This window comes from Crinia signifera, chromosome 19 (genome assembly GCF_055691185.1).
Source record: "Crinia signifera chromosome 19, ASM5569118v1, whole genome shotgun sequence".
Lineage (NCBI taxonomy): Eukaryota > Metazoa > Chordata > Amphibia > Anura > Myobatrachidae > Crinia > Crinia signifera.
In genome coordinates this window covers 120,024,105-120,036,656 of record NC_139226.1, presented here as the reverse complement: position 1 = coordinate 120,036,656, position 12,552 = coordinate 120,024,105, and the positions used below count along the sequence as shown (strand labels likewise).

The window sequence follows — 12,552 nt, the reverse complement described above, 5'->3', positions numbered from 1 at the left end:
GCATGACCACGAAAACAGCCATCGATTGTCAAGAACCGCCAGTGTTCTCGACAATCCATGGCCATTTTCGAAACAGGCCCAACTGCATTTAAAGTTGGGTCCATTCTGTCGATCTGCCTCTTCATTGCTGTTGGGAACGACAGCTTTGAAAAGACAACCGCCGCTAATTCCCCCGTCGGAATACCCCCCTAGCATCAATCTGACACGTGACGCCTATTCATTGCTAATGATGTGTCCACACGGTCCAATTTGCTCTATCGATTTTGACTATATATTCAAAATTACGTAGCACGTTGTGCAAATTGCCCCGTGCTATGCAGCACCCACTCCCGATTCGATCCCAATGCTCAGCTCCGCTGCATTGGAATCGAATGTAGAAATAGACTGTGCAGCACAGTCTATTTCTACCATACCGGAATGAGGGCCATGACACTCAATGCTGCATGGCCCGCACCACCCCCTCCCTGCCATCCGATGCAGCTGACAGATTGGCCCATTTGGACACCGCTTAAAATTGGTTTTATTAAAAATTTCAAATAAATCATTCCAAAGCCTAGTAACTTTGGATTTTTAATGTTAGAATTAATGTTAGCATTAAAACATGGTTGATCAAGATTTGTAATACATAGCAATGTTTCGTGGTATTATTTCACTACATTTGTTTTTTCATTAAATAGGCATAAATGAATTGTTACTTTAAACCAAAAATAAGGTTTAAACCAAAGAAAGTGTTTTCATTTTTTTTTAAACTGTGATTTTTTCCCAACCCCGATCAGTGCAGACAGTAGATTTTAGTCCCATTGCTTTGCAAAAGCAGAGTGGCGCAGGACTTGGCATGCGGAGAGGGTCTTGTTTGGTAAACTTGCAGCAATAATGTAAGGACACATTTGTATTGTATCCTTTTTTTCCTTTCTTATACAATATACCAGGAGCCTTATATGGAGATGAACTTATACCTGTTTGCATAGAAAAACTTTGCAAATTCACACTACACTTGTTAACAAAAAGGCCATATCCATATGCACCAAGTACAAGTATACACTGATGATGGTGACTATGTATAAACTGGTTAGATATACTACTGACATGGAGTAAGACACATCTCAGTGTCTTGCATATGGGATAAAATACCCAGTTTTTTTAGTAAGTTTCATTTGAGAATTATTTGTGCACATTATTCCAAGTGGTTTAAAAAAAAAATCACTTTTTCTTAAAAAATAGCAATGAAGGACTTCCCAGCTTTGCACACTGCACTGGTAATGTAAATATTATTATTAGAAATATTGCAAAGCGCTGTGGAATATGTATGCGTTATATAAGAAACTGTTAATAAATAAAGTCATAAATAAAATGTCAAGTCTGCATGTAAAAACGTATTGCCCAATATTAGAATTCTGATATCAGGACATGAGTCATAACTGTGGAAAGCTGGGGGCGTACTGCATCCTAGTGGGTGGGTCCACATCTCATTGGTGTGGTCACGCCCATGCTTAGGAAAACTACAGTGTCATACCTCACTCAAATGGAGTCTGTCCCAAAATGGGACAATTGGTAGCTACTGTATGGTCAGATATTTATTAAGATGTTGAAAACATATATCATATATTACATGAATTATAGGTTTGTTAAATATTAATAAATATTAGTATCACTGTTGCTTCAGAATCAGCTTTTACCTTACTAAATACAGATGGAGCAGACCTTATTGCACCTCTCAGCTAGGGTTAACTGAAGAATTCTGAATGATGAAGTCTGGGAATACAGTTGTCGTTTATTTCAGTTTTCTCGCCAGTTATAGTAGAACGTTCAGGTTTTCATTATATATTTTTGCAATAATTTACCTTGTCTGTCCATTCATCTACAGTACTGTATATCAGGGGTGGCCAAACCTGTCCTCAAGATCTACCACCAGTTCATTTTTCTCAGGCAACCTGTGTGTCTATAGTAGGAATTGGTAGATATTGAGGACCGGTTTGGCCACCCCGGATTTAGATGGTAAACCCACCCACTCACAGAAGCATATTGGTAAACATGAGCAATACAGTATATTCCTACCACTTCAGTTTTCATTTAGCATTTTGGTGGGTCATATTGTACAATACAGCCTGCTTCATCTGCATTTTGTTACCTGTCGCACAGTATGGGGGACAAAAACAACATCTGCTTCATATAAAATTAGAATGAATGTGGTGAGTAGGCCCTTGATGAGCGATCACTAACTACAGTCTCCCTTTTCTTTTCAAAGCCACCACAAGTACCAGCTCAGGTCTGGGCACAGGAGCCATCGTGGGAATCCTCGTCATTGTCTTTGTTCTCCTGTTGGTTGCTGTGGACATAACATGCTACTTCCTGAACAAATGCGGACTGCTTATGTGCATTGCAGTCAACTTCTGTGGAAAAGCCGGCCCTGGAGCTAAGGGCAAAGACATAGAAGAAGGAAAGGCAGCATTTTCGTACGTAGCACACTTTGTTTTTGCATACAATTGTTTTGAATCTACGAATTCCATATATTCATTCATTTACTTCTGTTACATTAAAACAATTCTGGGTTGTGCAAGCTATGAGAACAGTTTACTTCTGGAGAGTTCAGGAGCACCTCACATACTTTAAGTCAATGTTGCCTACCCTAAGTTCAATTTATATTATCAAATGAGATACATGTGAGTTATTGTAATTCATGAAAATTTGCAAAAAGATGTGTAGTAGCCTTGAACATGTGTAACTTAAAAGAGGTCCATCTTCTTAATAATCATCAATAAACTGATATGTATTAACTATGCTAACATAGTGCACAGTCTAATCACACCATGTAGTATCCTTGTTTAACATAGGTACTTTTCATCAAGTTATGAGAATTTGTAGTTATAAACATAGTAGAAGCTATTACATATGGTTTCGATACTCACCTAAAGTTACAAGGTGATGTGACATTTGTAGTAGTGTCGATGCCAGTGATTTTCAACCTTTTTTACCTTGCGGCACACTAAATAAGATTTTAAAATTGCCAAGGCACACCATGAGATCCGCACAGGACAAAACACATTGGCCCCCACTGGAAAAAAACAAACCTATTGGTCCCATATAAAAAACAATCACACTGGTCCCCACAGGTAACAAAAATAAAACACATTGGCCCTTTACATGAAAAGAAGAGACAAGTAAATAACCGCTGAACTGGTGGTGGCTATAAACTGGTTTGGGCATCTCTGGATCTGGGGGCACAGTTGAGAACAGCTCAAGGCTCACTAGTGTGCCACGGCACAGTGGTTGAAAAACACTGGTCTATGGCAGTGGACAAGTCTTCAGGCTCTTAATTAGTTAACTTCTGAAAGGATTTAATTGATGAATTCCTACAATGATGCCTACTAATAAATACCTTTAGAAAAAAGGCATTGGGGTATAACACATATGTTAGACTTTAGGAACATTTTTGGAGCACTTATATTTCTACTGAGACTTTGAAAGGCTGAATGTTAAATACTTTTAAGATGAAATTTAGGACTGTATAATTAAATAAAATTAAAATAGTGGCAATCTGTAGAACCACATATCCGGATGAATTTGCAAACAAATACGGTTCTTCCACAGGAAAGATGAGTCTAAAGAGCCCATTGTTGAGGTACGAACAGAAGAAGAGAGGACACCAAACCACGATGGAAGCAACCAGACAGAACCCAATGAGACCACTCCACTAACAGAACCTGAGTATGTAGCATCATTCATATTGTTAGTTACAGCAGCTGTAGAAAAGAGATAATGACCTCAGTTTACCGGTGTTTGTAAAGACTTCATGACCTTTGCAGACTTATAGTAATTCAAAATTCTTTCATTGTAAGTAAACAGTTATTACCAACTGGCCAATTTGTTTTCACTATATCTTTATGGTGCCAAGATGTCTGCAGTTCCTAAATCTGCCAAAGGCTGGCTTTACGGGGACCGAAAAATCAAACATGCTGGGCTTACCAAATTTCCTGATGCCAACCAAAAACTTGTTGGGAACGGGCGAGCCAGGCAATCTAAACATTTTGAATTTCCCCAAATCCCAGATGGATCGGTGATTGGATAGCTCAGTATGATGATTGACAGAATGGGAAATTGGGGCCCACATTAGTGTATAATACATGCATTAGGTGTCACTGTGGCTACTTACAATAGTCCATAGGCACAAAAATGATTCCTGGAAATCAGCGTAGTTTTCTTAAACATTGTTTATCGTAGTAAAATGGTTCCTTGAAGATGACATTTTATGAACAGAAGCTTATATAAGAGATAAAATGAACCGATCTAGAATAAATAATAATTTTTTTAGCAATGTGGAACACCTAGCATACTGTAGTTGAGTCGATGCACACATAAACCAGACATTGCTCTTGTGGTAACATCAGGAACTTTAGTCTCATTGGGAGCTACTCTAAATAGGTGTTAAGTTTGATTAGGGTGCAATATAAATTTATATTAAGCAAAATCACACTTACCATCTATTTTAGAGAAGATCTTTAAGTAGCATTGTACGTATACCACAATCCTGGACAGACAAAAAGATTAAAAAAAAACCCACATCACATTTAATGTGTTTGAAACCCAGAAGTTTGTCAACTCTTTTAACTTATTCGGACAAACTATTTTTACTTAGAGATAAGCTCTAGGTGTGAATAAGGTTACAAAGAGCATGACAGATAAGAGGTTTGAAAGACCCAAAGTAATACAGCTATACTAACCTCAATTTAGTTGCTTCCTTCTTTTTTCCAGCTTGACTCTCTCCAGTATGGCTATTAACAATCATGTATCTGTCTAAATATAATACTCAGTCCATTGTTACTATACCTCTGTGTATGTGCATGTGTTTGTGTTTTGCTTTCTTGTGTTTCTGTCACTCGTTTTCTTCATTGTCTACTCTCTCTTTCTTTCTCTCTCTCTCTGCTCCTGTGCTCGCAGGCATCCAGCTGACACCACAGCTACTGTTGAGGATATGCTGCCTTCTGTCACCACCGTCACTACTAATTCTGATACTATCACTGAAACCTTTGCCACAGCACAAAATAGTCCCACAAGTGAGACTACCACTCTCACATCTAGCACTGCCCCTCCACCCACATCTGCTCCTGACTCAAACTCAGTCCAATCCAGTCAAGCAACTCCCTCCAAAACAGAGGCAGCATCAGCCTCATCACCTCCTGCTGCTGCTTCTCCAAAGGTCGCCCCTCTGGTAGATCTCAGTGATACCCCATCTACTAACAATTCAGCTAATGCTGTAGCCAGCCAAGGGGGTGTTATGAATCCCAGTGCTGCCAGCACTGTTGCGGAGGCTCCCAAAGCTATTGCCAAGCCTCCAGCTACAGTTCCACCAAGTACCACTAGCCCCCCAGCTACTCCTGAACAGGTGAAGCAGGGAGCAACAGGTATCAAAAGCCCAGAAAAAGAAGCAGTACAGCCCAGCACAATAAAAAGTCCAACGGAGGCTACCAAGAGTGAGGCAGCTTCCCTAAGCAACACAAAACCCTCCCAGGGTGAGGACTTTCAAATTGATGGGGGGACCTTCAAGACTCCAGAAATTGACCTTGCAAAGGATGTTTTTGCAGCTCTTGGAACTTCTGCTTCTACCGCTGTGGCTAGTGGGAAAGCTCCTGAGTTGGCTTCTTCCACTGCAGACACCTCTGTACCGCCTGCTTCATCAAAGACCGAGTATGGCCTCCCTTAATCCTCTGTGTTGGTTATGTCTTGTGTTGTCCTTTCTTGGTGCTGTGTAGTGTTCTAATTAGTGGTTGTCTTTTCTAACATCACTGCCTTTGCTTAACTAATGCATCTAGTTATGTCTTTGGAGATAATTGGTATTTCTGATGATGTTTCTATTTATTTTGGATGGACGAGTAAAACATTGTTTTAACTACGAGCAAAGAGAATATTGTTATCCTGTAGTCCGTTAGGTTTTCTTCTGATATAACATGTCTGAAGCAGACAGCTAAGTGTCTTCCACAATCAGTTCACTTATGTTTACTTATTATAACTAAATAGCCACCAGTCATCAAAGCCACATTGTGCAAATTATACAAAAGAATGAGGTTATATAAATATAGTGAGAGGTGTCTGTAGCTGTAACTAATAGGTGCGATGTGACCAAATTTAGCAAGCACACTCTTCAAGGCATGGGCAGAGAGCTTCCATGAAGAAACTATTAGTTTGATGACATTACTGATAAGTCCTTTTTTTATTTTGAAATTACCGATTTCAGATCATATCAAGGTTTAAAAAAAAAACAATTTGCAAAGAGGAAACAGAAAACTTTGAAAACATACTTTACGTCTCTTTTCATTATTCATTTGTTGGAACCTTGTGGGAAAAATATGGCACCATATATGGTAAAAACCTTATATGGTGCCATATTTTCCACCAGATTTTCGATAATATTTTTTTACACAAACTTTATTTGCTAAGATGGTGGTTCTATTGCAGATGGGATGCTAGCAACCTTTATGGTTCTTATTATTTATTTAGTACCTTTTGGAAGATAATAGATATAATCGGATTGTTTGCCCATAACAACATTCCTTCTTCAATAGAACTTCCATCTTCCTAAATAAACCCTGTTCTCTCCATACATTGCTTGCTAAGTCTGGTGGCATGCCGCCTATTAGTTAGGACCTCTAACATCTCTGAAAACAGCATTTTTTTTGTGGCCTTGTTGTATATGTAGAATATTGTATGATCTGAAAAGAATGTAAGGAGTTTACATTTATTTAATATCGGGCCTTTTACACTTGCTACAAGGCTAGTACAAACACATTGGGGCAGATGTATTAAGCCTTAGCAAGAGATAAATGCCAGGGTGATAAAGAGAGATAAACACCCAGCCAATCACCTGCTAACTGCCATGTTACAGCCTGTGTTTGAAAAAAGTCAGTTAGGTGATTGGCTGGACGTTTATCTCTCCTTATCACCCTTGCATTTATCTCTTGTTAAGGCTTAATACATCTGCCCCATTGTTATTTTGCAGTAACACAAAGAGGGCGCAAAGTGACACTTGCCTACAAATACAATTAAGCCAGAAGTCCATACATTGTGTGATTTTATCCAATACTAGTTCCCTTTGATCAGAAAAACAGAATTACATAACAGTAATGTCAGTGCCTGTGCATGCCCAAACTGGGCAACACTTGATTAGCTCTGAATAGCGCCATATAGTGGCCACCGGTGCAGACAACACTTAAACCCCCCCCCCCCCCCCCCCCCATAGTTGTGAAGAGCATTGTTAGCCTTTTATTATATAGGATTTACAGGGGCGTAACACTCAGATGCAATGGAGGAGCCAACCTTCGGGCTCCAAGCCCTTAAGGGGCACCTGCTTGTACAGCAGCATATGTGCGGTTCACAGCAGGATCCAAGTTTGATCACTGCTCTTCCAACAGAACTCTGCAGTGCATCCACTGCTGCTGCATGATTAATTGTCAGAAGCCCTGTTAACACCTCCAATATGGGACAGGGTGGCTGCTGCCTGGTACCCCTCAGCCAGTACTGAAGCAAGCAATGGTGCTATCACTGCTGCCTGCTGCTGGACTGTGAGATAAGATCTGACATACATACACATACCATATTTGTCTTCCTTTTTTTTGGGGGGGGGGGGGGGGGGGGGCGACTCCAAGTTGCCTCTGGGCGACTGAGATGAACTTACGCCCTTGGGAATCATACTGCAATATTTCAGGAAAACCCTCTCTGCTTTAGGTCAAAGATGACAGAAATCTCAATACAAGGTAACATAGGACTGAGGGTCATACGAATGCTATGTACAGTATATAGTCAGAAGAATCTTGTAATATATATTACTATTATATTATACTATGAGTGCCACTGTACATTGGTTCTGAGCATGCCCCATACTCAGTTGGCACATGCACAATTGGAAGATAGAAATGTGTAATATTTCACATTTAGGAAACTGACATGCAATTGACCAACAGGGCTATTTATCATGTACTCAGGGGTGTATTTATAATGGGTGCAGTGTGCCAGAGAGGCCGCCACACCGCACATGTTGCACCCATTTTTTTAATACATACCCTCTGGAGTACAGCACCGGTGGTAGCATTGCTGCGAAAATTGATGGAAAAATGTCTGCCGCGCCATTTTTTCTGGAGATTTGGGCATGAGAAGTGCACTCTGAGCGATTTAGTCAAATCCAGCATATATTGTACATGCTTCCCCATGCCATATAAAACATAACTGTTACAGAATCTTATTCCTACTTGTCCTCTTCTTTGTAAAAATTACATGTTTGGATTAATAATTTTGGATTGAGAAAGTGTCATGGGAAAAGGTACTTGTTTAGTTTCACGGCGGCCGATATAGCGGATGCGATATCGGCCGATATACAGATGGGTCAGGTCCCATCCTGGCTGGCGGGTCGCCAGAACGTCCGCGCTGGCGACCCGCCAGCAGCCGCGCCAGCGAATGCACTGAGACGCGCGTGCGTCTCACACGCACGCGCGTCTCAGTCTCCGTCGCCAGCGCGACGGAAACCCTGTCCGTCTCCGCCTCAGGGAGACGGACAGGGTTAGGGGGGTTTAGGGGGGGATGCGGGCAGGCGGCGGGGACCCCGGGTTACCGCCGGCAAGCCGGCGGGGACCCGGGGGAACGGATGGAAGCGCCGTCGGAAGGGGACGCGCGCGCCTCTCGTGCGCGCGCGTCCCCTTCTCACCATCGCCATGGCGCTGGCGGGGGATGGCGGCTGGCGACGCCAGCGCCATCCCCTGCCAAGATGGGACCTGACCCATCTGTATCATCCGTTCCGATATTTTACCTGTTCATAACCCCACTATCCACTACGCATGGAGTTGATTTTATATAGTGTGGCGAGTGCAGTAATCCGCGTCGACTCGCCACGCTTCGGGCTCGGTGGCTTGCTGCGCTCGCCACACTATATAAAATCAACTCCATGCGGAGTGAATAATGGGGTAATGAACAGGTAAAAAATCACATTGGATCGCATCGAATCGGCCGATATATTGGCCGATATCACATCTGATGTATCGGCCGCCGTGAAACTAAACAAGTACCTGGGAAAACTGGGCCACATATGAGTCCTTGATGTGAGAGGGATTTCCCTGTTTCCGGTTGATAAATCTAAGCTAGACAGTCAATAGGTCAACAGCTTGACCTGCAATAGGTCGACACAGACAAAAGGTTGATGAGTCAAAATGTTGACATGAAATAGGTTGACATGGTCAAAAGATTGGCCTTAAAAAAGTTGAAATTTGAAAAGGTCAACATGAGTCTTTCTAAAAATAAATAGTTTTTTGGACATTTTTCATACTAAACCATCCACGTGGATTAACGTTGGTAATGGTAAAATGACTGAGAGAAGCAAGGCACCAGTCCCGAAGCATGGCAAGCATGTGAGTGTACGCATTACACTAATTGGGGTCCATGTCGACAGATGTCGACATAACATTTTTGCAAAAACCGCATGTTGACATTTTTGTCAAACTTTTGACCGTTTTGCAAGTTGACATTTGTCAGTATCGACATGTCAACCTTTTTATGTGTCGACCTTTTGACTGTCGACCAATAGTGGTCGACCCTTTGATTGCCTATCTAGACACAGTCTATCTAATAACCACACCCGAGCATCCTTATTTAACACAGTAAATGTAATTACCATATTTTTGGAATGTCCCAAAAAGCATTGTGCTATCATGTTGTCTTTTCCTTCCCTGTTGTCCTCACTCTGCCTTATTATTTTCTGTTTCTAGGAAGGCCTCTGTAGAAGAGAACTCTAAGCCAGAGGAGTCAGACAGCAAGAGCACCCCAGCAGAAGTGAAAACAGTTCCTAATGAAGCCACTCAAACAAATGCGAATGAGAGTAAAGCATGATTTCTCCTCGGGAGTGGGGGTGTGTTACATAGGAAGGGGAAAGTGGATACTAAAAATAATGTCTGAAGAGCCTCATGCTAGCCATTTACAGAGTGAGGTACACACACAAACACTTCATCATTCTTCTCAAATCTTGGCCTTCTTGTTATGATGATTATTATTATTATTTTGTTGAGTTTTTTTTTTTTTTTACAAAAACTTGTTATGTTTTGTGAGATTGTAGAATGGGTTCATCTCTCGTGTACATTCTCTTTATGAACAAAGCCAAGTGGAAAAATGCTAATATTAGATGTCCCATGCAATATCCGGAAAACTAGCACTCCCAATTATTTATCGTGTGGGAAGGGAGAAGTTTAGACAGTCAAGGTCATTGCATTTAGATGTGTAATGGTCTCCATCAGGTCTAGAAATCCTGCCGGGTCTAGGTGTCCAATTAAAAAATAATACACTACGCGTAATGTCTTGGAATGCGTTGCCCGAACATTTGCCCATTTAAGTTGTAGAACCCTATTTTACTTGCATGGCTGGCAGTGAAGTGTTGGTTATCACATTCTATCGACTGTATAGGAAATTGGAGAAAAGACAAAGAGATCTGTATGTGTCTTAATAGTATAAGCTGGATGGGTGTACGGTATATTGTTAAAAAGCTATCTTGATGGCCTTATTGCGTGTTGCTGATTCCCTGTGTCATTATTTAAAGGTAACATGAATAGATCCCCATTTTGTTCTGTTTCTGTTCCAAATTGTCACTACATACGCATTACCCAATAAAAGCACCAATTCTATATTCTAGAAATGTAGGACAGGGTTATGAAGATCTAATCGGCATCTTAAGCATTTGTAGACAAAGTGTGCTTGATGCCACCATTCTGTAGAGGTGCCTACTTTGGCTGTATGTCAGTCCAGCTAAGGGGTATGAAGATTGGGTGAAGGTTGCTCTCATTAGAATGCTTTTATACAAAGGAAAAAAATGAGTCCTGGCAAATTTATAATGATGAGTAATCGGGACTTACAAAGTGAGCAGTTCGTGATTCAGCAGTCATAGAACCCAACCAAATTAAGGCAAATTGCATTCTGTATATGTTCTCATCACTTGAGGGAACACCCATAAGCTGGCATGACCCTTCTACCTGCTCTTCACACATTTTAATGTCTGAATGGACAGATGTCATATGTTTGGGTTGGAATGCGTCATTGTATCAGTGCATCTCAGTAACTAAATATCTCACATGCAAAGTGTTTGTAGTCGCTTTAGCACCAAGTGTTGCTTCATTAGATATGTCTGTTCCTGATATGTGCTTTCTCCACTAGACCTACATTATAGATTGTTTAGATGTTTAATTTTCATAATAATAAGGAATATCATTCCATCATGGGATGTTCGATACCAGTATTCAATTTCCACACTTCCATACTTAATGTGTTAGGATTATTATTTTGTGCAGGTAGAAACAGATAGGGAAAAAAAAAAACAGTTAATTTTGAAGCATTACTTATATACAATATACACAGCCATTAAGTGGTCGAACCCATACAGCAAATGAATACAGGACATTGCTGAAGCATGAGGTACAGTAAACTAGTGCCGCCCTAGTGGTGTCAGAAAATCTTTTGAATATTTTCTTCAGCTCAGAAAACCGTGATTGACCACTTTAAATAGACATTATTTCGCAGAATGAGAATCATGACTTGATTACATGTCAAGTAGCTTTTTCTTTTTCGTGGAGAAGGGTGATATGACCTGCATATGCCCTGAGTATTGTACGGATGTTTCTCAATTCATTTAGAGCCACTGTCTCCCTCTGATTTATTACAAATATGGCTAAGGTTTTTTTTTTTTTTTTATAAATGCAATCAGTGGAAATCTATTTAAACTCTGTAAATGTTCACAAATGTCAACTTGCATTTTGTGCTTTATTTTAAGAACTGCTGTGTCAAATTTAATTTCTGCTTCTACAGAATAATCCTTTCATATGAAAATAGACCATAAATACTCCAAAAAGTTTAAACGTTACAATTCTTTGATATGGAAATATTAGGTGTGCACCAAATGAGATTATAATAAGGACACAATGTCTTCAGTACATGGATATTAAGACAGTATTTTTGTTAATGCAGTGTCCTAAAGGGATTTATACCCTTTGAATTCAATATTTGTTAAAGTGGACATTTTGTTCATTCACAGTGGAGTCAGCCATTTTGTGTGCTGAACCATAAATATGCAGCCTGGCAATTAGCAAGGTACTAACCATTGTACTCCTTGATTTTGCTAACTTGCTACTTCATTGTAAAGTCCTAAGCTGCACTGTCATGAATAATGCTTAACTGTTTCAATGTGGGTTTAGTAAAAGTTTGTTGAACTACTGTTATACACTTTGCAGTCCATTATCAAAGTTATACTAAATATTCTAACCTAAATTTGGCTAAGATGAACATGTACCACCATGTTTGATCATGGATGAGCTTGTTTAACTTTCATTGGTGAAATACGAGAAAAAAAAATGACAGACATTTTATAATTTATTTCAACATCTTTTGTTTTGAAGCAAGTCAAATTTTCAAACAAATTGATCTATTTAAAAAATTAAAACCGCCAGACAAATTCAATAAAACCACTTGGATTCCTTAAAGTGAGAGATTAGCGTGTTCAGATTTACTCTGATCTCAAAGCAAGATCTTATTGGCTAC

At 40.1% G+C, this 12,552-nt stretch overlaps 1 protein-coding gene across 6 annotated transcripts in view; it reads left to right on the top strand.

The window, feature by feature from the left end:
- The window catches only part of NCAM1 (neural cell adhesion molecule 1), a 310,177-nt gene extending 297,868 nt beyond the window's left edge, over positions 1-12,309 (top strand). For 3 of the 6 annotated variants that reach the window (XM_083163241.1, XM_083163240.1, XM_083163242.1), the window contains 4 exons: positions 2,246-2,453; positions 3,589-3,705; positions 4,936-5,682; positions 9,744-12,309. In XM_083163241.1, the coding sequence (XP_083019367.1) occupies positions 2,246-2,453; positions 3,589-3,705; positions 4,936-5,682; positions 9,744-9,864 (1,193 nt within the window). In that variant the 3' untranslated portion in view covers positions 9,865-12,309. The remainder of the gene's footprint in view (positions 1-2,245; positions 2,454-3,588; positions 3,706-4,935; positions 5,683-9,743) is intronic. The other 3 variants (XM_083163243.1, XM_083163244.1, XM_083163245.1) reach the window with 2 other exon arrangements.
- Positions 12,310-12,552: the final 243 nt, after the last annotated feature.